Source organism: Saimiri boliviensis, chromosome 11, assembly GCF_048565385.1.
Source record: "Saimiri boliviensis isolate mSaiBol1 chromosome 11, mSaiBol1.pri, whole genome shotgun sequence".
Taxonomy (NCBI): Eukaryota; Metazoa; Chordata; class Mammalia; order Primates; family Cebidae; genus Saimiri; species Saimiri boliviensis.
The window spans coordinates 116,164,871-116,190,275 of record NC_133459.1 but is presented as its reverse complement, the minus strand read 5'-3'; the positions used below and the strand labels follow the sequence as shown (position 1 = coordinate 116,190,275).

At 46.5% G+C, this 25,405-nt stretch overlaps 1 protein-coding gene across 6 annotated transcripts in view; it reads right to left on the bottom strand.

Moving 5' to 3' along the window:
- BCAR3 (BCAR3 adaptor protein, NSP family member) overlaps positions 1-25,405 on the bottom strand; it is a 284,505-nt gene that overhangs the window by 137,656 nt on the left and 121,444 nt on the right. For 4 of the 6 annotated variants that reach the window (XM_010343843.3, XM_074381403.1, XM_039460808.2 and 1 more), the window contains one exon: positions 22,572-22,622. The exons of 1 other annotated variant lie outside the window; for it this stretch is intronic. In XM_010343843.3, the coding sequence (XP_010342145.2) occupies positions 22,572-22,622 (51 nt within the window). Of the gene's footprint in view, positions 1-20,583; positions 20,602-22,571; positions 22,623-25,405 lie in introns of those variants that run through there. One more of the 6 variants, XM_074381406.1, reaches the window with a different exon arrangement.

The following is a 25,405-nucleotide window of genomic DNA, read 5'->3' as shown; positions in this document are numbered from 1 at the left end:
GCATAGCTAGTGAGAAGAAGAATCCGAATTTGAATCAAGTGGGTTTTTTTTTGTGTTTTGTTTTTGGTTTTGTTTTCGAGACAGAGTCTTGATTCTTTGCTCATTCTGGAGTGCAATGGCGCAATCTCAGTTCATGCAACCTCCACCTCCCAGGTTCAAGTGATTCTCCTGCCTCAGCCCCCTAAGTAGCTAGGATTACAGGCACGTGCCAGCACACCCAGCTGATTTTTGTATTTTTAGTAGAGATGGGGTTTCATCATGTTTGCCAGCTGGTCTCAAACTCCTGGCCTCAAGTGATCCACCTGCCTTGGCCTCCCAAAGTGCTGGGATTATAGCCATGGAATACCTTTTAAGTTCAGTGAATCTTTCCACCAAACCACAACCATATTCACATTTGTATCCCCTGGGTCTAGCACACAGTAGATGCTCAATATGTTAATGGTTTAATAGTGGGAATAAATAGAATTTTTTGACTAGGTAGTATTCACAGAACCATTGCAATATGGTTCACAAGTTAAAACTAGATAAGGTCTCTAGTGAAAAGTTCCCCTTTTACTTCTGCCTCCCATTTGCCCAGACCCCCTCCCACTAGAGACGAGTACTGCTATTGTGTGTGCCAACCAGAGCTTCTGTATGTGTGTGCGTGCATGCATTATTATCCCATCCCTACCCAAAAAGTAGCATACTATACCCACTGTTCTACACTTTACTTTTTAAAAACCACTTAATATATCTTGGAGATTTTCCTATATTAGTACAGAGCAATTCTATTCTTTTTTACATAGCATTTCTTTGAAGAGATGAACCATAATTTACTGGACATTTAGCTTGTTTCCAATCCTTTCTTATTACAAATCATACTGCAATGAATAAAAAACATGAGTATTGTGAAAAATAAATTTTCAGAGGTAAAATTGCTTAGTCAGAGGGTATATGCCTCTGTAATTTTGATAAATAATGCTAATTGCCTTCTATAAGGATTGTACCAATTTCTGCTCCCAGCAATGTAAAAAAATGCCTATTTCCCCCACAGCTTGGACAGAAGGTATTATTTTTTGTTTTTTTTTTTTTTGAGACGGAGTTTCACTCTTGTTACCCAGGCTGGAGTGCAATGGCGCGATCTCGGCTCACCGCAACCTCCGCCTCCTGGGTTCAGGCAATTCTCCTGCCTCAGCCTCCTGAGTAGCTGGGATTACAGGCACGCACCACCATGCCCAGCTATTTTTTTTGTATTTTTAGTAGAGACGGGGTTTCACCATGTTGACCAGGATGGTCTCGATCTCTTGACCTTGTGATCCACCCGCCTCGGCCTCCCAAAGTGCTGGGATTACAGGCTTGAGCCACCGCGCCCGGCCGAGAAGGTATTATTAATAACACCTTTAATTTTTGTCAACTTGATAAGTAAACTATAAATTTTAGTGTAATTTTCATTTACATTTCTTTTAAAATAAGTGAGGCTGCTCATCTTTTCATGTTTAGTAGCCATTTTTTTTGGCATTTGTATTTCTATTTTTCTACACATTTGTAGGTCTTTTTCATATCAATATTCTAGGGCCTCTTTCCATATTAAGAAGTTTAGCTCTTTGTGCCATGAGCTTCAAACATTTTTTCAATGATAATATTAAAAGAGGTGTTATACGAAAAACACTGTTATTTTAGAAAGCAAATAAAATGAGTTAGAGAAGTGAGAGCCACAGTGAGGGCACTGATCAGAAGGCTTCTATGGAATAAATTCTTACCAAATGACAGGGGCTTTCTCTAGGCTGGTGGGAATAGAAGTAAAAGGCCAAAGTTATTACAAAGAAATAATTGGCAAGAGTTCTCAATTAGCTCCAGGCACTGTGGTGCATGCCTGTAGTATCAGCTACTCAGGAGGCTGAGGCAGAGGATAACTTGAGCCAGGAACTTGAGGCTGTAGTGTGCTATGATCCTACGATTGTGGCTGTTCATAGCCACTGCACTCCAGCCTGGGCAATACACTGAGCCCCCATTACAAAAAAAAAAAAAGTTAGGCTGGGCGCAGTGGCTCATACCTGTAAGCCCTGAACTTTGGGTGGCCAAGGTGGGTGGATCACTTGAGGTCAGGAGTTCGAGAACTGCTGACCAACATGGTGAAACCCCATTTCTACTAAAAATACAAAAAATTAGCTGGGCATGGCGGCAGGTGCCTGTAGTCCCCACAACTCAGGAGGCTGAGGCAGGAGAATCACCTGAACCCAGGAGGTGGAGGTTGCGGTAAGCCAAGGTCGCGCCACTGCACTCCAGCCTGGGCAACAGAGCGAGACTCCGTTTCAAAAAAAAAAAAAAAAAGAAAAGAAAAGAAAAAGAAAAAAAGGTAATAATTAGCAATAACAATTACGATAACATTAGCTATACTTGGTTTAGAAGCAACTACATGCCAACTACTATGTTAAGTGCTTTACAAGCTTTAAGTCATGGGCTGATACTATTGTTGCCCCCATTTCACAAATGAGAAAAATGGGTTTACCAATTAAGAAACTTACTCAAGTTCAAATGAGATTTAAGTGGCAGAACCAAAGCTAACCCCAGGTCTGTCTGACACCTGCTGCTTGGCAGAGTGGAGGAGAATGATCAAAGGTCTTCAGTTGAAGTGCCTGAGTAATTGCCTGGCTTAATGACAGAGGTCAAAGCCAGAGAACAGCTGCCTTTGGCTAGAGGGACATACTCAGTTTTAGGCACACTGAGCATTTCTCAAAGCTCATTCTTGTCCATGACCACTCTTCCTCTAGTGCAGGCTTCCCCAAACTATGGCCTGCGGGCCGCATGCAGCCCCCTGAGGCCATTTATCTGCCCCCCCGCTGCATTTCAGGAAGGGGCACCTCTTTCACTGGTGGTGAGAGGAGCACAGTATGTGGCAGCCCTCCAACGGTCTGAGGGACAGTGAACTGGCCCCCTGTGTAAAAAGTTTGGGGACGCCTGCTCTAGTGTCTCTGTGACTCTAAGAGGGGAGTATTCCTATTTTACTAGTGAGAAGACTTTGGTACCACAAACTAAATAACCAATTGCAGCTCAGATGTTCTATTCCCTAGGAAACCTTCCCTGACACCCAGCATAGGTCAGGTTCCCTGGTTATATGTCTCTTACAGCACCTTCTCCTTCCTGGAATTTGTCACAGTTGGTAATTGTTCATTTCTGTTATTGCTGTTGAATACCTGTTGCTCTATAGACTCTAAGATCTATATCTGGTTTTGTCTTTGTTTTGCTCTTAGTTTGGGGCCTGGAACTCAGTACTTATTGAATGAATGAACTCCTTTGGCCTTTCACCTTTATATTAATCATAAAGCTCCCCATAGGCTAAATAAATATAATCCCCTGGATGTTGGTCATACTATAAACAATTTTAGAAATCAAATTTCCTCAGGTCCACAACCAGCCTTCACTTAAACTTTTATTTTATTTTTATTTATTTATTTATTTATTTTGAGATGGAGTCTCCCTCTGTCACCCAGGCTGGAGTACAGTGGCGTAATCTCAGCTCACTGTAACCTCTGCCTCCAGGGCTCAAGGGATTCTCCTGCCTCAGTCTCCCAAGTAGCTGGGATTACAGGCATGTGCCACAATGCCAGGCTAATTTTTGTACTTTTAGTAGAGAAGAGTTTCATCAGGTTGGCCAGGCTGGTCTTGAACTCCTGACCTCAAATGATCCACTTGCCTTAGTCTCCCAAAGTGCTGGGATTACAGGTGTGAACCATCAAGCCCAACCACACTTAAACTTTTAAATATGGAAACCCTGGGCTGCTTTGCCGAAGAGACACGTGAAAGGACAACATAACAATGACTTCTGAGCAGCACAAGAGGCTTGTCAGGGAGCACTCAACCTGAATTTGATTCCTTCCTGCCACAGTCATTGCTTGAGTCCCATTCCATAACAGCGCTAGGTAACAGGCAGCTGAGGTAGGCATTAGATGAAATGCATTTTAACAAAGAACAATCCCTAAAGTTCTTGCTTTGCCAAGCCCTAACAGTAAGAGGTAAGGAATAACAAGTGCTTAAGCTACCACTAAGGAAGACCAATCAGAAAAGCTGAACTTGAACAATCCCAGAAAGAAAGATTGAGAATTCCCTGAAGTTAATATATCATAACTACTGATACAAAGAGCTAGCCACTCTGATACAGACCAGAAAGGCAAAATTCTGCGATTATTTTCAGAAGTCTTACCCTGAAGAGCCAGTCATGAACTTGGTGCCCAGTCTACTACGCAGGGAAGTCAACTCAGCTTCCAGAACACCTGTGTGATAGCTGCATACTCACTATCACGTTGGCCAGAGAAATCATTGTCTGAGGACTATGGCTTACTGATCCTCAGTAAATACTATAGAGTAAATAATGAGAGAGTGAGAAAAAGATGAAGTTCTTGACAACACAGGCTCATTTTCTGTGCAAAGTACACCTCAACCTATTTAAATAATAGGTATTTAAATCACCCATTTCAGCACTTACTCTTATCACCAAACTCTGGACCCTGTTTCCCATTTACTTCCTCAGTCTAATTACTAGCTTTTTTTTCATCATTAGCTTCTTAATTCAACAATTGGAAAGAAATACACCAAAATGTCTCTGGATAGGAATTCCAGATGATTTAATTTCCTTATTTACACAGCTTTCCTTTCCAGTTTTTCCTTACAGTAAATGTCTGTGTGTGTGCGTGTATACACATATATATGTATGTATTTAAAATTTTTTTAAATTTTTTTTTAGACAGAGTCTTACTCTGTTACTTAGGCTAGAGTGCAGTGGAGCCATCAAAGCTCACTGCAGCCTCCATCTTCTGGGTTCAAGTGATTCTCCTGCCTCAGCCCCGAGTAGCTGGAATTACAGGTGCATGCCACCATGCCTGGCTAAGGTTTTTTTTTGTTGGGTTTTTTTTTTTTTTTTTTTTTTTTGTATTTTTAGTAGAGACGGGGTTTCAACATGTTGGCCAGGCTGCTTTCAAACTCCTGACCTTGGGTGATCTGCTCACCTTGGCCTCCCAAAGTGCTGGGATTACAGGCATGAGCCACTGTGCCTGGCCAGCGTATATTAATTTCATAATGTAAAATGTCACTTAAAAATAAATTCAAAAACATATTTCAAAAATATAAACAAAGTTTTAAAAATTCATTGAGCATCGACCATATGGAAAGCATCACTAGCCCTGGGTGATGAAGGTGATAACATTACCAGGACTTTCATCCTAGTGGGGAGCATGGCATGGATCTGGAGGGAGCGAAGGATGGGCTGCAGCAGAGCTCCCAGTGCTGTGGGAACGCAGAGAAGGGAGAGATTAAAAGTGCTGGGGGCCAGGCTGGATGGCTCACACCTGTAATACCAGCACTTTGGGAGGTTGAGGCTGGTGGATCACCTCAGGTCAGGGGTTTGAGACCAGCCTGGTCAACATGGTGAAACCCATCTCTACTAAAAATACAAAAATTAGTGCTCTATTTGGCAGCAAGTATACTAAAAAAAGACAAAAATTAGCCAGGTGTAGTGGCATATGCCTGTAGTCCCAGCCACTCAGGAGGCTGAGGCAGAAGAATTGCTTGAACCTGGGAGGTGGAAGTTGCAGTGAGCTGAGATTGCACCATTGCACTCCAGCCTAGGCAACAAGAGCAAAACCACATCTCCAAAAAAAAAAAAAAAAAAAGTGTTGGAAACAGACTGTTGATGCTGGTGATGCCCGTGAAAATAAAAGAGAATAAAGGAGAGGGAGGAGATGCAGGGAGGCAGGAAGCTTGATTATGGAAATGAAGAGAGAGGAAACAAATGTATGTAAAATCTAGTGGCAATGGCCACCTGACTGCTTTCTTGAGTTATGACCGGAAAGGGCTCAGTTTAGATGCTCTGGGCTGCCCCGGGGTTGGAGGTGGATGGGTGATGATGAGCTGTGCCACCTTGTTCCATCACAGGAGGAATGCAGGTGGTTGAGGGAAATGCAGGGAACATGAAGCATCTATGCTTCACCAGCACCCCCATACAGAAGCAGCCAGACTGACAGAAAAATCTGACTTGCTTGGATGTACTAATTCAATCTCTAAGAGCAAAGTCAGCCTTCCAGGAGTTCACTCTCCTGTACATATGAAGATAAACATCCTGAAATGCTCATGGTCGCATCATTTACAGAAAATCTGTAGATAAATGATTTAATTATAGCACATCTACACTTGGCATGCACTCTGCAGCTGATAAGAATGAGATAATTCCATAGGTACTGACAGAAAGATGGCTGTGAAATGTTAAATGAAAATACAAGTTTCCCTTTTCACGTAAAAATAACAGACTTCTGTAATTGTGTGCATTTGTGTGGGATTATGTAGAAGCGTCTGAAGGAATTTCCTCCCATCAAACTGTTTGAGAAGTCAAGTTGACTGGTGAGCACAAAAGGATGTACCTTTTCTTTCACGTTATTGTAAACCGACTTTTTTCTGATGATCACTAATTGCTTTTATTTTGTTTTATAATCTACATAGTGCTTACTATGTGTCTGGCACTGTTCTGAGAGCCCTATGTACATTAACTCATTTGATTTTGACAATAATCCTGTGAGGTGGCTCTGTTCTTTTCCCTCTTTACAGCTGAGGACGTGGTCCTAGCCCAGGTCACATGGCAATATGTAAAGGAGTTGAGCTCTGTACCCAGGCCACCTGGCTCAGACTTTGTGCTCTTCTTAATCACTAGGGTTCAGTGCCTCAAAAAGATTAAATAAACAAATAGCACTGCTTTTAGGATCAGACACATCTTCATTTGAATCCCAGATTTTGCAAATTAGCTGTGCAATTCCTAGCAAGTGTCTAACTTCCAGATCAGTTTCCTCATATGCAAAATGAAGGTAATAGCTACATACCTCATGATGCCTTGGGAAAACTACAAAAAATATGTTTAGTGCCAGGCACTTAGTGAGCACTTGATAAATGCAGACCCTTTTATCTATTGAGATTAAACTACTAGCCCTTTAATGTATATTGGTTTTACAGGTCGTTTTCTTGACTGGCTGCCTGACATTATTGGGTGCTTCAAGGGTGAATGGAAAGGGGGGACTCGGGAAAAAGGGGGAATCTGAGAAAGTAGAAAATGCTAAATTGACACTTCTGTTTCACAGTTTTGCCTAAAGTCAGTCCAGACACAAAACTGATAATATATATGAGTTTTACAGTCATTCTGGAGTAAAATGTCATTATACTCATTCTTAGGAGGGGAATATGGAGGCTCAGGGATTATCCAAGGCCACCAAGCAAATTACATAGCAGAGCCAGGACTGAAAGTGAGACATTCTAATTCCACAGCCCATCCTCTTTCCACAACACCTACTGCCTGAGCCAGTGTGGGGCTATCAGGGTTGCAAAGTGGTGACTTCAGCCTCTCAGAAGGAAAGCATTATAGAAATGGTAGTGGTAATGGTCCCACAGGGGGAACTGCCTCCCATTACTTCACAGGCTGCTGTTGCTGAGTGGGGAGAATGGTCTCCCTTGCACTTCAGAGCTAAATCGACACAAGGGCAAGTATGACAGACACACCCCTTTCCTGTGGGGTACACACAGCCCGAGGTCACATTACTGCCCCTTTCTCTTGGCTGTTTAAGGTGCTTATTTTTACAGCAGTTATCATTCTACAAAGCAGGACACAATCCACCCTGCAGGAGACAGGTGGCCTCAGCAGGCAGGTGGCTGCCAGCGGGTGGTGGGAGGGGCCAGAGTGGCTACTTGGTTTTTGCTCCCAGCTCAGCAGCCTCCTGCTTGTGCCTGTTCCTTCCTCTTTTTCCACCCAGGAGCACGGGGGCAGGCAAAGCCCAGGAAGGAATGTCCATTTGTGAGGCTCTGACCAGCAGCCCATTTCTCAGGCTCAGTCAGTCCCTGCAAAGTAAGGGTCATTACTCCGTTCTCCAGGGGGAAAAAAAAATTCAAATAGAAATGAATAGGAAACACCCAGAGTTCTCAGCCTTTTTTCCAATAAGACATGAATATGTACAATTCAATCCCACACGAGTGGCAGGGGCGTACAATCCCACACCATTCTCTTTCACTTAAGAGCCCTTTTGCTGCTACAATGTGGACAACTCTGAAAGCTGGAGTTCCTTACACTGTTCTCTCTACTTCTGTGTATGGTTGGAAAATGCCATGATGAAAAGTTAAATAATGTTTCTAAAATCCCTTTGGAATGCAAGTGAGTGAAAGTAGGGCTATGATAGAGACAATCTAGGGACGGCCAGTTTGTTTTTGAAATAAGCGATTTACAACTTGTGGCACTGCGATATTAGGAATGAAGTGCTGGCTGCACGCAGCGTCCAACGCAGGAGCAGCTGGCACAGCAAGCAGAGGGCTGAAGAGGCTGCCAGTTTGGCCCTTTCCTGTCTGGTTCCTTCCTCACAAGAACTCCCCTCCCCAACGCACACACAGGTGCTCTGGGGCACTCCTCTTGTGTGGTAACCATTTGGAATTGCTTTTAATGGTGCTGTTGACAGTACTGAGGTTTCCAAATATCTTCCAAATGGTAAGAATGCTTTCCAAATAGTAACACAGTCAAGCATAAAGAGTCACACAAGAACTGGCCTAGGTGTCTGCAAAGAGGGACAGAGTACCGAAGGTTTCGAGGGAGGAAACACAACCTAAATATGAATCATAACAGCTATGCTTATCAGCCCAGGGCTAAGAACTTGGCGTGCATCATCTGAGTTAATCCTTTTAGCAACCCAGAGAGGTGGGGGTTATTAAGCCCTTTTTATAGAAGAGAAAAGGGAAGCATAAAAAGGCAGAGTAACCAGGCAAGTTCACAGAGCTGGGATGTGGAGCTCCCTAAACTGGCCTCCCTGACTCCACTGCCCACTTCACCTCTGAGTATGAACCCTTGTTCCTCGGAGTGAGTGGGAGAGTTTGGGGTTGATTGCTTGAGTGTGGTGTGGAATGGCACAGTGAGTCTTAAGAGAAGCAAGCAATCTGGGTGAGGTAACCTTAGCCCAGTGCCTGGTACTTGCTAGGCATTCCATAGATATTTGTGATTTTGAACAGAGTTTCAGACATAGGGTCAGGCATGTGGGGGTCTCAAGGAGGTCAGAAACCACAGTCAAGCCTCCACACACACTTGAATTTTCCCCATGGCAGGAACCACATAGATGGCTCACAGGTATGATCCTGGAGTCCTAGCCCTGTCCTGGGGCTGTGGAGCAGCTGCCTCTCCAACGCCTGGAGCTTGTCATAAATGCCAAATCTCAGCCGCACCCCAAGGCACTGACTCAGAATCCACATTTTAACAAGACTCCCAGTGACTTGTGTGAGAGGCACTGTTCCAGCTCAGCAGCCCTCCTGCAAGGGAACAAGCCAGCAGTCATCCCCCCCATCCAGAACCGGGAAATTTCCTTTTCCTGTACTAGGCTTAGGGAACAGCACTTTGGGGGCTAAGCCCTCGTGCTAACCTAACCTCCTCCTCACAAAACCTTTCATACAGCTGTGGGAGGCAAATTTCTCAGTTGTCAGCATTTCCAGGAAGAGCGAACCCCTTGAGTGATCTCCATGTGACCTCGTCTGTCTCAGGTTCATGAACACGAAGGTGAGAGCCGCTCTTCCTCACAGCATGACCAGGCAGTGACAAACACGCCACATGGAAGGAAATGAGTGAACAATCCTCGCATATTCTGAAGTGAGTCATTGGCCTTTCTTGTGCACCGTGTAGTAGAGGATTAAATTTCTGGTTTCTGTTTCTTATTTCAGAATAGATTGATAATGAACACACAGTGTCCCCCAAAATGCAAGGTGCTAGGGACAACAGATCAGATGGTCCTCTAACACACTTTATACAAAAATAATATTATACTATTACCACCTGGTAACACAGTTAAAATAGAGGACAGGCAAGACGCCTCTGTAAACACAGACTGCTGTGATTTTGGTAACTAGTAGGGGGCAGAAACGCAAGAGTAGCTCCAGGAAGGCACCGTCTCCTCCTGTGCTCCCCTCCCACTGTCCGTCTCCCCGCTGCTCTGGGCTCTCAGTGTGGAGTGGAGTCGACAGTGGCCTCCACCACCAAGGCTCTGACTCTTGCTCGAGCCCCTGGGCACCTACTCTTGGCACTATATGTGCTCTCCCACTCAATCCTCACGACAGTTCTTTGAGGCAGGTATTATTATTCCTCTTTTATAGATGAGGAAATTGAGGCTCAAAGAGAGGCTAAGTTGCCCAGGGTTGCACGTCTAGGACATATAAGAGGATGAGAATACAGATCTGACCAGGATTCTAAGGCCCATGTCATTCCCTCCACACCTGGTTGCTTCAGCCTCGCCCAGCTCCTGGTGGAATTTCCAGTGAGGGATGCTCACAGAGCGCAGGGTGGGGAGCTTCCCTGACACGTGGAAATCACGTCACCCTGGTGGCTAGCAGCTCCACTTCCATGTCAATCTGGTGCCAGCTCCAGGATCCTGAGATGCCCTGTGTGAATCACCAAGGGACAGAAAGAAGATTTTCCGGGGACTGATGCCCTCCCAGCCACCATGGGACCCCGGCTACTGTGACTGAGCCGTCATGACCCCAGAGTGCTTCACATCACATCGTTCTTGCTCAGTATCCAAAATGTGAGTCCTCTGGGCATGAATTCTCTCCACCACTCCACTCTTCATGGCTCTCCTAGCCCCTTCCTCTTTCTTATCCCTACTCGTTTCTTTTCCAAACCTCTCATCCATTCTTCTCTATAGTCCCCTTCTCCATACTTGGAGGCCTGTGCCTTCCTAATATCAACCTTCTTCAACTTTCCTGATTGTCAGAATCACCTGATCATAAGAATCATGCAGACCCCCTGGCTCCTGTCCCAGAGGTCTGAGTTGGAGAGATCCAAGTGAGACCTGGAGGCCTACGTTTAACAAGAGCCCATGTGTCCTTATGATCAAACACATTTGGGAAAAAAATCCCGAACCATACTCTTCCTGTTGTCATCCACCAAACACTGTTCCTAATTCACCCTAGACATGGCCAGGGTTCTCAAAGCCACCTACTCCTGTCCTGTGACAGCACCTCCAGTGTTCCAGCCTCACAGTAAAATGACCTCCCAGCTTCAGTCACCTTCACCTGTGCTCCACCTCAGCCTACTGTCTGGCCCACCTGGGCCTTGTTATTGCCTGGGGCTGCTCTTCTCGTGATAAGTTCACGCCAATAGTCTCTTTCTGCTCACATTCCCCTCGCCCTCCCGCATTCCTGCTCCCTGGCACCTGGCCCTTGAGCCTAATCCTTTCATGCATCAATATCATTTTGGTCTATCAGGTCCCTCCTGGGCTTTCTTCTTCCTTCCTACCCATGGTTAATCACACGAGCTAGTTTGTTGCCAGTCTGGACCCATATCTTTCTGTTGTACTTACACAGCAATGTTCAGATTAATTCATTCCATCTTCTCTGATATCTTCAGAGAAACCCCACAACCCTGCAGGCTCACCCCACCACAAATCTAGGGTAAGCTCAACTTCATCTAGAATTACAGCCCATGAAGCCATCAGCTCCCACTCCCACCCTCTCCCCCGCTACAGTGGAACTGATATCACTGTCATCCTCTCCACCTGTCTCTTCACTGTCTCCCTCCTGTGGTTCAGTAGAAACCCACCCAGTATGTTCTTGCTGCCATCCATCCAAATCCCATCCCACTCTATCAATCACCCTCTTTCTCTGTACCTTTAATGCCTCCCTCTCAGCTGGCTGTTCCAGCTCAGCCAATTCAGCTGCTCAAATTTCCCTTGCCCTGAACAGCTTGCTTGATTTTATGCCCCCATCTACCATCTTTATCCAATCTTTTGTCTTCCTTTCACCAAAGGCTCTGTAATTCTCTGCAGCCACCCCTGCCTCAGCCCCTCCTCTGAAATTACTCTCCCTGAAGTTGATAATGACTTCCTCAGTGCATGATCCTGTGGACAGGAATCAGAACTTGTGTTACTTGGCTTTTCTGCTATATTTGACATTTTGACGGCTTCCTCTTTTGTGAATCTTTCAGCTCTTGTGACCTCTGAGACACTGTTTTCTCCTGACTCATTTGCTCCCTCTCCGACAGTTTCTAGTCTGTCTTCCTGTGTGTTCTTTCTCTAACCACTTTGAAATGGGTGTATCCAGGTCCTGCACTTCATCTACTCAGCCTGGTTATCACACACACTTCCACAGTATAATGCAACCTGATGCTTCTGCTTTTTTTTTTTTTTTTTTTTTTCTTGAGACAGGGTCTGTCTCCAGTCTGGAGTGCAGTAGTGAGATCAAAGCTCACTGTAGGCCAGGTGCAGTGGCTCAGGCCTGTAATCCCAGCATTTTGGGAAACCGACGTGAGTGGATCACTTGAGGTCAGGAGTTTGAGACCAGTCTGGACAACAGAGTGAAAACCCGTCTCTACTAAAAATACAGAAAATTAGCTGGGCATAGTGGCAGGTGCCTGTAATCCCAGCTACCTGGGGGTTGAGGCAGGAGAATCGCTTCAACCCTGGGGGCAGAGGTTGCAGTGAGCTAAGATCGCGCCATTGTACTCTAGCCTGGGCAACAAGAGGGAAACTTTGTCTTAAAATAAAATTTAAAAAAAGTTCACTGCAGCCTTGACCTCCCATGCTCAAGCGGCCTCAGCCTCCTGAGTAGTTGGAAATAGAGGCATGAGCCACTGTGCCCAGCTCTGTCTCTTCAGCTTGGTTTTTACATCAAAATGGTTTGCTAAATGTTGATTATGGGACAGACAGTTGAAAATTTGCCTGCTCCACAGCCAGCTCCCTCTTCTCTTGAATTCCCACATATTAGGATGGCACCTCCAATCAGCTACTGCCCAAGCTGGACCCCTGGGAGCCACCCTGGGTCCCAGTCCCTCTCCATTTCCACCCACATACAAATAACACACAGCCAATCTCTCACCAACACCTGGGGACTTCATCCCTAAGTAGTCCTCAAAGTCACGTCCCCCTCTCCCCCACCACCTGGCCCAGGGCCCCTCCTCTCTCACCTGGACTCTCCGTTGCCCCCCGGCTGGTCTCCCTCCCTCCCATCCTGTCTATCCCTTTTCCAGTGTGTCTTCCATCGAGGCCCCAGAGTAATGTTTCTGAAAGGCAAGCTTGATCCATCCCTCTACCACTTAAAGCCACTTAAGAGCTTCTTGCCACCCATAAGTGGAAATCCAAATTCCTCATGATGATTCCCCTGAACTCACCCTTGTATTTGGTGCCTCCACACCACTGCTCCTACAGTTTCTCTCATTCTCTATCTAAACTTTCTCTATCCCATCCCTTGCTCAGGCATCGTGTCCCCAGCAACTTTGTTTCTGGCTCTATCTGGCTGGGTTGGTGCTTCTCAAACATGTTCCTGTGTCACCTTCCACTTAACAGATTATATGGTAAATCCAGTTATTAGCTGCAGAGAGAAAGTTTGAGGACTGTTTTAGGGTGTTACAGCTTCCCCCAGCCCTGACTGTTACCTCAGTGACTGGGAGCTGGTGTCTCCATGCACCCACAAATGTGTCTGAAGCCAGCCCTCCTCTCCCTCAGCCTCTCACAGTGAAGCACCAGGACCACCCAGGTTCAGCACACCTCCAGCTCTGCCCCTCAAAGGGAGTGGCCTCTCCTGGCTATTGGCAGAGCTACCAGAAACTTGGCTTCAGACCGTTCACAACTAAGCAGGTGGTCCAGATATTCTGACAGGGATGTGGATGTGGGTTTCAAAGGGGGAGAGATGGAATCATAAAATGCCATGTTTTCAGACTACCTGAACCCTAAGGGCCAGGTCAATGGTGAAGGGATAGTCCACATGGGAGGGAGGGCGTGGCCCACTTACCTGCCCACCTCAGGCATCCTGATGCCAGAACAGGCCCCCTGGGCACTGTTTATAAGACAGCCTACCTGTCCTGCTGGGAGGAAAAGTGAAGAGGCCAAGACTGGTGCCGGAGGCCCCAGGATTTGGGAACACACTCTTGAATGCAGTCATGGGGGCGCTGCCCTCAGCCTTGGATAGGCGGGGGATTCTCACTGCTATAGGAGATGGGGAGACCTTCACCTGGGCCTGGAGTGCTGAGTGATGCCAGAGAGAATACTCTATAACTGGACTTTGTGGCAGACTTCAAGTGTCCTCTGACCCAGCCCTGGAATGGATCACAAGTCCTTCAAAGAGAGGGCTAGAAAAGCTGACATGTCCAGGCTACCTTCTGCGACCTACTGAAAGCCAGCTTTGCTCATGGGAAGGGCTACAGCAGAGGCAGGAGCAGCAGGTTCAGAGGAGGCAGCAGCAGAAGTATGGCCAGTCCTGACCATTGAAGTAGAGGGTGGGAAGCAGGCCTGCCACGCTGTTCACTGCACAAGGCAGCTCAGCCAAGTGGGCAACTTGGGGCTGAAATCTAGCCAATGCACCTGTATCACAAACTGTGTGTCCTGTCTCGTGACTGCATTTCCTGGGGAAAGGGGCCACCTATTTCTAATCTGCAAAAAGGTACCATGTGGGATTGTCACCACCTTGACAGGTAAGACCCTGGTAGCAGCCATGAGAAGGCTTAGGAGAACCTAAGAGGAACCCAGGACCTAGCAGAAGATGACAAGGGCTTTAGGAGCCCCAGGGACCTTACTGAATGGGAGCTTAGAATTTCAGCCCATTGAAACACAGCCCAGGCCCATGACTGTGCCCTATTCCTCCTTTAACCCCTTCAGGACCATTCTACTCCCTCCAAGCCTACCCCAACCATGAGGCCTCCATGGCCAGAGGAAAGAAGGCAGTACACTCGTGACTGCGGCCTTGGCCACCTAAACTCCAACAACCCAGTCCTGAATGGGGCGAAGGATACCTGCTACAGAGAGGTGTCCTTAGTCTGCCCTGTGACTGCCACTGTGCTCAGCCTTTAGTGTCAATCTTGGCTGCTAAGCTAAATCTGTGACCAATCTGTCTGTTGCCTAATGTCAGGTGAAAAGGGGCTGCTGAGTTTTCTCCTTTTGTTTAATTCCTATTTATAGCTTCACCTTAACAGCATCCACTACTGACGACAGCCCACAGGTTCTAACATGCCCGGGAATTTCTAGGAAGATTATAGCCTTGTTCAGAAGGCTAACAGCACACAACACAAGGGAATGGTGCCTCCTGCTTTTTTGGGTTGGTACAGAGGGCAGACAGGCAAGTGGAGCACCCCCTTAGGCAGAGACAGGGAGGGAATGCAGCGGAGGGAACCTAGCTTTTCTGAATCCCTGCTTTCTGCTGTACATATATGTTCATATGTGATTCTCCAACAACCCTGTAAAACGAATATCATTATCTCCATTTTACAGATGAAGCAACTGAATCTCAGAAGGAAGAAATAACCCTGGTCTGTCAGTAAACTGTAGAGATCCAATTTGAATTCTCCCCTCTGTCTGGCTCTGAGACATGGGGTTTTCTTAACTCACATTTCTTAACTCACACTGTGTCACCTACAAAGTATTTCCCTTGAGGGGAGAGAAACCCAAAATAGTGAAAAGGAACAGGAAACGTTTGAAGAGTTCTGCTTCAGCACTTGAGCCAATCTCCCTACAGTCTTCTTCCTGTTCATGCTTCCAAGATGCTATTAGGAAGCCTGGGTGCTGGGGAAACTTACACTCCTGCCTCCCCCTGCCCCATCCTCTAGGATTTCTATAGGGGTGAAATCATTGCATTAAAGCTGTACCTTGTTGCGGGGAGTTGGGGAGTGGGTAGAAGAACTCACGAGCTGATCATATATAGGCCTCAGTGATTCTCTCCTCCTCCCGGCCCCATGTCTTGTTTTTAAACTCCAGTAGGGAAGAATCTTCTTTCCCTCCAGCCAGCTTTTCAACCCATTGTTGAGCTAAAGTGTTTTCTTTCAGAGAAAGATTGCCAAGACCCACAGTTTAGTTCATGTGGCAGTGGGGAGGGGCCATAAATAATAATAGTCAAGTTTACTGAGTGCTTAATACGTAATAGCCAAGCACTGCTCCACAGACATTACATATAGACCCATTTCACATACATACATGCGCGCGCGCGCGCGCACACACACACACACACACACACACACACACACACACACAGTACAAATGAGTAAACAGACCCAGAGAGGCTGCTGCCATCTCCCAGCTCTGATGAAGGGACTTGGACAGCCTGGCTCCCAGATGCTGCCCTGCCTTTCAAAGATAAAGATTAGCTCCCCTAGCTACCCCACCCACTTTACAGCTCAGGGAGGTGAGGGACCTGCCTAGCCAGTCATGGGCAGAGCCAGTCAAGTTGCAGGGTCTTCTGACCAGAAGCCAGGACTGTTTCCTTCACCCTGGGGGCTCAGCACATCTAAGACTCCAGGAGTATGCAAACTATACTTCACCCAGCTCAAAGTTTAGATCTCTCCTAATGCTTTAAACTAGAAAATTCTTTTGTTTTTCTTTTGAGACAGTGTCTAGCTCTGTTGTCCAGGCTGGAGTACAGTGGTGTAATCTTGGCTCACTGCAGCCTCCTCCTCCTCCTGAGCTCAAGCCATCCTCCCACCTCGGCCTCCTGAGTAACTGGAACCACAGGTGCACACCACTACACCTGGCTAATTTTTGTATTTTTTGTTGAGATGGTCTCAAACTCCTGAGCTCAAGAGATCTGCCTGCCTCAGCCTTTCAAAATGCTAGGATTACAAGCATGAGCCATTGCACCCGGCCTAGGAAATCCTTAAATGCCTATTTATTTGGACATGCCACGGGTAGACATCTGCACTGTACCCCAGCATCCCCAGTGGGCTCACAGAATGCTAAATATAGTTTTCCCCATAGGTTAAACAGAGATTCTGCCCCCTTCCCTCCTTGGCAGATAGATACAAACAGAAGCCAAAAGGAACAGCAGCACCTCACACACCCAGTAGCACTCCGGCAACAACTCTGAATACTCCCTGCAAGACCGGCAAATATTTTGATAATCTTTCCCCTACAGGATTCTCCTGTGGAGAACAAATGAACACAGTCGGGAGCCATCTTTCAGAGGAATTCCACAGGAAGAAACATTTCATCAGTGGAGAAGGTTTTGACTCAGGCCTTTTGGGGAGGGAAGCAGATTTCTCTAAGCTATTGCAGAGGGTAGGGGCTGCCCACGGGCATCTGCTATGCCCTCAGCACCTAGCTAAGGGCAGGGATGTGGGCACCCTCAGTGGACCTCACCCAGTGGGAGGGGCATGGTGTGGTGTTATAAAAGCACAGCCTTCGGGGGCAGACAAACCTGAGTTTTGAGCAGTGGCCCTGCTGCTTGAAGCTGTGTGACTTTGGGGAAATTCCTTCACCTCTCTGTTCCTGTTTCCCCATTGTAAAATGAGGGTAATGAGAATACTCATCTCTTGGACTGGCCCTTGAGAATTAGACACGACAATGTCAAAGGAGTACAGAGCACAGGGCCTGCCACACCCAGGTGCTGAATAACCACAGAGGTCATTGCAAGGTCCCCACTTTCCTCAAAAGGAGCTGTGTGGCTGAATTCTCTGCTGTCACTGGTTCCCTTATTAAGCTTGCCTTAGGGGGCCCAAGGCGTCTTTCCAACCCAAAATGTGCCTTCGAGAGAAGGGGGACTGGCCACCCCACATCTCTTCCATTGGAATGGAAGTCAGGATCCACCAGGCTGGGGGCACTGATGCCCCCATGTGTGTCAGTCTGCTGGGCTGTGAGAAAAGCCCTAAAGACGCCTGGCAGGGGACATCTCTTCACAATGACGTATTATTTTGAAAAAGATAAAGCCGAATTAGCAAGCATTTATAAAAAGCAGGAAAAAAATGAAGCCACTGGGACAAAAGAGATGCTGTGCAGACCAAAAGCACCATCTGTGACCGGGGCCGAGCAGGGCCACAAGGGGCCTCTTTTACGTGGTGGCCCTCGTTGTCCCCACTCTGCCCACTTCCAGCCCTGCCCCTGAGCCTCTGTCCAAGGATGATTCCGTCTTCATTTTCGGTATCTACAGACCTTGGGGACTGGGAGGACTGCCCTGGGCCCAGCATTCTCCAGGTGACTCACCAGGCAGGCCATGCAGAAGAGCCACTTCCTGCGTCCCTGAGTGGCCAGTCATCCCCCTGGTACCTGCCTCAAGAACACGTGAGCCACCCTCAGGGGCGAGGTGGGACCTGGCCGTGCTCCAGGCAGGGGCCTCACACAGAGAAGGGCTGGGTGAATGTTACGAAGAACCTTGGCCATCCAGGAGCCTGTGGCTGGGGGTGGCATTGGGAGTGGACACACTGCTCCTGGTGCTTTCTCCACAAAAGAAACCTCACCTTCCTAAAGATATCAATCCACCCACTGGGCTTGTGGAAATGAAATTCTCATGGTGGAAAGTCTCGGGCCCAGCACACCTACCCTTGCACGCTTTATGCCCCAGGCACAGCACACCACGGCAGCAGGCCCCTTCCTGAAGCTGCGCCCCCATGAATAAGCCCTGTACTCGTTCTGAGAATCTCGGGTCTGATATTATGGGAAGAAAATGTGTGCCTAGGTATGCGGTGGAGGGGCAAGTTAGGCAGGTCGGGAGGGAGAGCCTTGACAAGAAATCCAAGCACATGGGGCCATAGGGGAGTCTTTTTTATTTTTCTTTTCTTTTCTTTTTTTTTTTTTTTTTGAGACATAGTCTTACTCTGTCACCCGGGTTGGAGTGCAGTGGCGCACTCTTGACTCAGTGCAACCTCTGCCTCCCAGGTCAAGCAATTCTTCTGCCTCAGCCTCCTCAGTAGCTGGGATTACAGGCGAATGCCACCACACCCAGCTAATTTTTATATTTTTAGTAGAGACGGGGTTTCACCATGTTGGTCAGGCTGGTCTTGGACTCCTGACCTTGTGATCTGCCTGCCTCAGCCTCCCAAAGTGCTGGGATTACAGGCATGAGCCACCAAATCCGGCAAGTAGTCTTAAAAACAACCTCAGCCCAACTGTCTCCTGACTTTGCCCCCAACTTATCAGCTCAGGCCCAGGTCAGGGGAGGTCCACAGCAAGCTGAGCCTGGTTCCCAGACCCTGCAACTGGCTTTGAGCACTGGAAGTGGCAGTGAGTCTGTGCCCGTGGAGTTCCTGGGCTCAGGCCCAGGTAGGGATGGGGGTGGGAGTGGGAGGATGTCCTCTGTCTTCAATTTGACTCTGCTGCTCCAGTCACGAGCTCTATCAGTGGCAGACATTAAGCCAAAGCACTTCATTAAGACAGGAGGTCAGATAACAGCCCCAGCCCTCTTTGGAAACTGCACACCACCCAGTGGCATGGAACAGGCCAGGTCCCGGCCCTCCCAGGAGCGCCAGGCATTGTATTTCAGAACAACTGAGCTTCAGCTACTCCCACAGGAAGGAGATGACTTGCTCCCACCTTGTTTTTAATTTCCAGAATACTGCAATCCCCTTAGGAAAACTCACGTTTTCACGATAGAATGGCAGCTGCCCACACACATCAGAGGCTTCAGACCTGATCCCGGTCAAGCCCGAAGCAGTGGTCTCTGGGCAGCAGATGAACAGCCCAGGGGCCGGCAAAGGGAGCCTCCTACCCTCTGCAGTCCAGGGCCGGCCACCACGGCCTGTGCTAGGCAGAAGAGCTCACAAGTGTGCCCTGCTTTACTCAACCCGAAGACAGTTGCTCAGAAGTCACCTAGAATTGGAACTGTAATCAGGCCAGGCCCTCCTTAAGTTTCCAGAGGGACTATAGATTATATATATTACCTGTGTGGTGAGGGGGTCTCACCTGAAGAAATAAAAAATACATTCCAAACAGGAAAACAACTTTTAAAAATTATTGGCATTTAACGATCAACTCCGTGTGTGTATTAGGGATTTTTAAAACGTGAAACACAGACAGGCACGGTGGCTCACACATGTAATCTCACTAGTTTGGGAGGCTGAAGCAGAAGGATTGCCTGAAGCAAGAGTTCAAGACCAGGCTGGGAAACAAAGCCAGACTCTGTCTCTATTAAAAAAAAAAAAAAAGTAAAAATTAGCAGGTGTCGTGGTACACACCTGTAGTCCTATCTACTCCGGAGGCTAAGGCCAGTGGATTGCTTGAGCCTAGGAGTTTGAGGCTGCAGTGAGCTATAATCGTGCCACTGCACTCCAGCCTCTGTGACAGAGTGAAACCCTGTCTCTTAAAAAAAGAAAAAAAAAAAAGAAAAAAGAAAGAGAGATACTCCTGCAGACTTTCAAATTATATATACATATAATGACAATATACTACATTTATATGACGTGTTTTGATTTACAGAGTGCTTTTATATGCCCATTCATTTATTTATCTAACAAATCTTAATGAGCCTCCACAAAGACGCAGACATTTTCCTAGGCATAGGGGGACACAGCAGTGAGCAAGGTGCATAAGGCCCCCCGCCACTTCTGTTGACCTTACTCTCTGGTTAGGGGAGGCAGACCACAAACAACAGACAAATGAATCAGCAAGACAAGTCCAGGGAGTGACAAGTGCCACAAGGCAGGTAATGGCTATAGCTGCACTGTCTAATACAGAAGCCACATGTGTTATTTACATTTAAGTCTAAATGAATTAAAATTAAGTGAAATTCATTCAGTTCTTCAGTTCACAATAGCCACATTTCAGGTGCTGAATAGCCAATGCGGCTAGTGGTTAGTGGTATACAGGACATTTCCATCATCACAGAAATTTCCACAGGGTAGCACAGGGCTAGCGAGAGACTCACGGCTAATTTGGAATAGGTGGTCAGGGAAGGACTCTCTGTGGAGGTGCCTTTAGTTGGAACCTGAAAATGAAAAGAAACCAGCAGCTCACAGGCCTGGGTGGGAATGGGTGTGGGCAGACAGTTTCAGACACTCTAGGGCAAAAGTCCACATGTAGACATGAGTTTGGTAAATTTGAGGAATAGAAAGAAGTCTGCTGTGACTGGAGGGTAATGAGCTGGGGGTGAGGAAAGTAGAGACGATTAGGTCAAAAGTAAGAATAAAAACAGCTGAGATGGCTGTTGGGCACTTATTACGTACATCTATGAGGTAGGTAATGCTATTCTCATTTTATAAATGAAAACAAAGACCTGGAGAAGTAGAGATACTTGGCCAAAGTCACACCACTAGTAAGGGACAGAGCCAGGATTCTAGCTGGTGCCATAGCCATGGAACACTTAGCTATTATACTACACTGCATGGCATCTCCAGAGTCAGGGGTGCTTTATGAATGCCCTGTGAGGAGTGTGGACCTCATCAGGGTGTGAAAGGAAGTCCTTGCAAGTTTTGAGGCAGGAATGTGACATGATCTACTGCACTTTAAGTGATCTGTCTATTTATGGTGGGGGAATAGATGGTAGAAGGCCAAGTCAGGGGTCTGCCTCATTTTTCAAGGTAATAACATTACTGTGGCTCCAACTAGGAGAGCAGAAATTCTTCTTATTTTTAAAAGCCTATTAGACATTGCACTTTTATTTTCATGGTTTACTTATCTTCAAGGACTATGGCAGATAAAACCACGTATCTTTTCTTTTTCCTAAGACAAAAGTACACACACATTCCTAGGAGGTAGTTGCTCCAAAACTCAATAGGTACATGCTAGCATGCATTTAGCTGCAGGAAAGTCAGTTTTTGCCAAGCTTTAGCTAGTTCTGTTTAAAGCATCTTTTCTATACATTGTTATCAAATTAGGTCAATGACCTTCCTAGAGTGGGAAGTCTGACTTGAGCTGGTGCCAGTGTCACCCAGGTTGCTTCCATATTTAAGAGAAAAGGGTGGAGTCTTGACCCAGGTGGGAACCCAAGGTGTGGAGTTTCTGCTTGGAAAAGAACTTCATGGACTGGGTAGTATGTAAGCATCTCCATCTCAAGCATTTAGAGGGGCAGGTCTTAGGACTGAAGTGATAATCATGCCTCCCTGGACCCATTTACCCTGTGACATTGACTTTGAATGTAGGTGTCTGTGTTCCAGCCTCCCTTGTAAATGAGGAAATTAAGGAAAACGGACAGACCTCCCAGGAAGAGAGCAGGAATGTTGTCATGTAAACCTGCTACCAGCCCTGCAAATGACTGCCAAGGTGCTTCAATAAAATACAACTGCTGACCACCTCCAGCTCTAACACTCCCCTGTCAAATGCCAATTGTTTGTTTAAAACTTCTCCTCCCAGTAGGGATAAGAGGAGCAAGGTGGCTCAGCTGCAGTTTCCCCTCCAGCCACAGCTCCCTTCACAGGGTCTGTTCAGGACACAGGTTCAAGTCAAGGTCACAACCTTGTGGTGCTCCCAGTACCTGAAACCCTTTCCCCTCTATGGCAGATGATTCAGCCTCCCTGTGGCTGCCTTTCTCCACCACTGAAATAAGAATAATTATGGTAACCATCGTTCTACCTCATAGCGCTGTTGTGAGAATTTAATGAGTTAGAATGAATTAAATGTCAGACATAACAGTTATGGTCAGCTATGATATCATATTGTCATTACTGGAAGAGAGAGATAACAAAGAGGTGGCTGAAGCCAAAGCCCGGTCTCAAGGCTGCGATGAATAAGGATCCTAGAGTCACCCAGAAACAACTACCCTGGAGCTTCTGCAGGTTAATCAAAGGATTCCCACACACTCCAGGCGCTGCCCCAGAAGTCACTCTGTAGGCTGAATCCACACCACACCACAGCTCCAGATGCAGTTTCTGCCCTGCATTCTGGGGCAGAGCAGCAGGGGGCCAGGCCACTTCCTACCTTGCCTCTTCCTCCCTTCTCCAGGCCAGCTTGGGTCAGATGCAGCAGCTCCTATAGCAGAATGCAAAGGAAATATCTTCTCAGTTGGGTGTGAGGAAATTACAGTAGCTTCAGAGGAGGCTGGAGCCCCTTGGGTTCTGCCAGTGGGTGAGTAACCCGGGCCTCAGGCTTGTTGGATCCAAGTCTACAGCCTCTCCTGGAGTCACCCTCTCCGGGTTGCAGAGCTCACACCGCCCATCCCGCCCAGATGCTTCTTTGCCTGTTGTCTCAGCAGCTTAAGATTTAATTATAAATAATAGTGACTCACAGGACAGCAGTTCCCTTATTTGCCAGGGAAGTCTTATGAAGATTAAGCTATTCTCCCAGGTAAAGGAAGGTCTTTACTTTTCAATAGAGGTAGAGGGAGGCAAGCAGAGGGCTGTGATTACAGCACAGACTTTGGAGCCAGATTGTCTGGGTTTGAATCTGGCTCCATCACTTACAAAGAGGTGTGCCCTGGGACAAGTTATTTAGCCTGTGACTCAATTTCCTCACCTGCAAAATGGGGATAAAAATATTACTTACCTCATAATGCTATTGTGAGAGTTAAATGAGTTAGTATCTATTTGGAGCTTAGAACTATGCTTGGCACATAGTAAGTGCTTATATAAATGTTTGATAAATAAAAGTCCAATAATGGAGAATTGATTATATAAATCTATATAATGTAATATTACGCAGCCATTATAATTTCTATAGTAGCATGGGAATACATTCATAATCTATTACTAAAGTAAATATACAGTTTAATAGTATACAGTGTAAAACAAACTGTATACTATTATTGCCGAAAACGGAAAATAAATCTATATGCACTGAAAAAATACTAAAAGTGTATACACCAGAGAGTGTTTCTCTGTTTTCCAAAATTTCTGTATTGTGAAGTACAGCAATAATATAAAACAGTGAAAACTATTCAGAAAGGGATCAAATGCAGTAGATGTGCAAAATCCACATTAAGTGATTATTCTTTAAAATAATAATAATAGTCTGGCAAGGTGGCTCACGCCTGTAATCCCAGCACTTTGGGAGGCCAAGGTGGGCAGAGCACTTGAGGTCAGGAGTTCGAGACCAGCATGACCAACATAGTGAAACCCCGTCTCCAAAAATACAAAAATTAGCCAGGCCTGGTAGCACCTGCCTGTAATCTCAGCTACTCGAGAGGCTGAGGCAGGAGAATCACTTGAACCCAAGAGATGGAGGTTGCAGTGAGCTGAGATCATGCCACTGCACTCCAGCCTCGGCTATAGAGTGAGACTCAGTCTCAGTAAATAAATAAATAAGCAAAATAATAATAATAGCTCTGATGGTTCCCAAGACTGGATCATTCAGGGTGCCTCCTAGGCTGAAGCCGAATGTTACATCAAAAAGAAAACAATGTTAATATTAAATGTTTATGTGGATATGGTATACTATCTTTCAGACTTCAATCTTTTTTTTTTTTTTTTTGAGATGGTATCTTGCTCTGTCGCCCAGGCTGGAGTGCAGTGGTGTGATCTCAGCTCACTGCAACCTCCACCTCCCGGGTTCAAGCGATTCTCTTACCTCAGCCTCCTGAGTAGCTGGAATTACAGGTGCACACCACCATGCCCGGCTAATTTTTTTGTATTTTTAGTAAAGACACGGTTTTACCATGTTGGTCAGGCTGATCTAGAACTCCTGGCCTTGTGATCCGCTCGCCTCAGCCTCCCAAAAATGTTGGGATTACAGTTGTGAACCACTGTGCCTGGCCACCAGACTTCAATCTAACCTAAACAACAAGTGACCTGCATACACAAAATAAACAAGAGGTAAACGGCAGTGTGTAAAAGCAATGGATCTGGCGTGTTCTGCAAGGTGGTGACCCAAGGAGGTGGCTCAAAAGTTGCCAGCATAGACAGGAGGGGAGGGGTGAGGGAGGGTTCCTCTAGCCATTGAGTCAGAGGTTTCAAGCAGGAAATGGAACTTTGTGGACGGCTACAATAAAGGAAGGAGATAAGCATATCCTTTTACTACTCACTTACATGGAACATGCGTAGAGAAAAGAACCACGACCTTCAGTGATAGGCCAACTGCTCTACTCTGACACCAGGCCACTTCTCACCCTGCTCCAGGGTCTCACAGAACAATTAAACACCTAAGGACCTTGCCGCCAAGCTCTGGCAGATGGGACTAATGTTAAGCTAAACAAGCGAAACCCGTAGGAGGTCAGATGAATCCAAAAACCATCTTAACTTTGTTTGCAAGGGGCCTTGTTTGGTTTTGCCTGTTTTTCTCTCTTTAACCCTCATCATTCACATACCCCTTTCCACACAGCTAATCCAGCCAACAGTGCGGATCTTTTCCAAGTTGTCATTACCTTTTCAATCTCATATTTTTGTCTATAAGTTTTCTCCCCAGCATCCCATTACTCACAGAAAATGTGAAGGTCTCTGGAAGAAAATAAAACTAGTGGTAGCAAATTCTAGCATGTGCTGGCTGATTAAAACTCTGGGCTCACAGAAACTAGTTTCAGTTCCCCCTTCAAATCTTTTCAAATGTCACTATCATAGAGTCCCCTATATAACTCACCCTATTCACCAACCACATTGTATCTACAAAAAAAGACCATCTCAATAATCCCCCAAACACCTGAACTGGCTGGAGTTGCTTCTTTCTTTCCAAAGAACAATGGGGTCCTTGGGGCTCCTTTGCCCCACCAGGGCTGGGCCAAGGACACAGGCAGGAGGAGGCTGGTAGTCTGTTTCATTTTTCAGCAAGCGCTGGCAGTACTTAGAGCATTCAGATGATTTCTGTTGACGCTGATGGGGATCAGC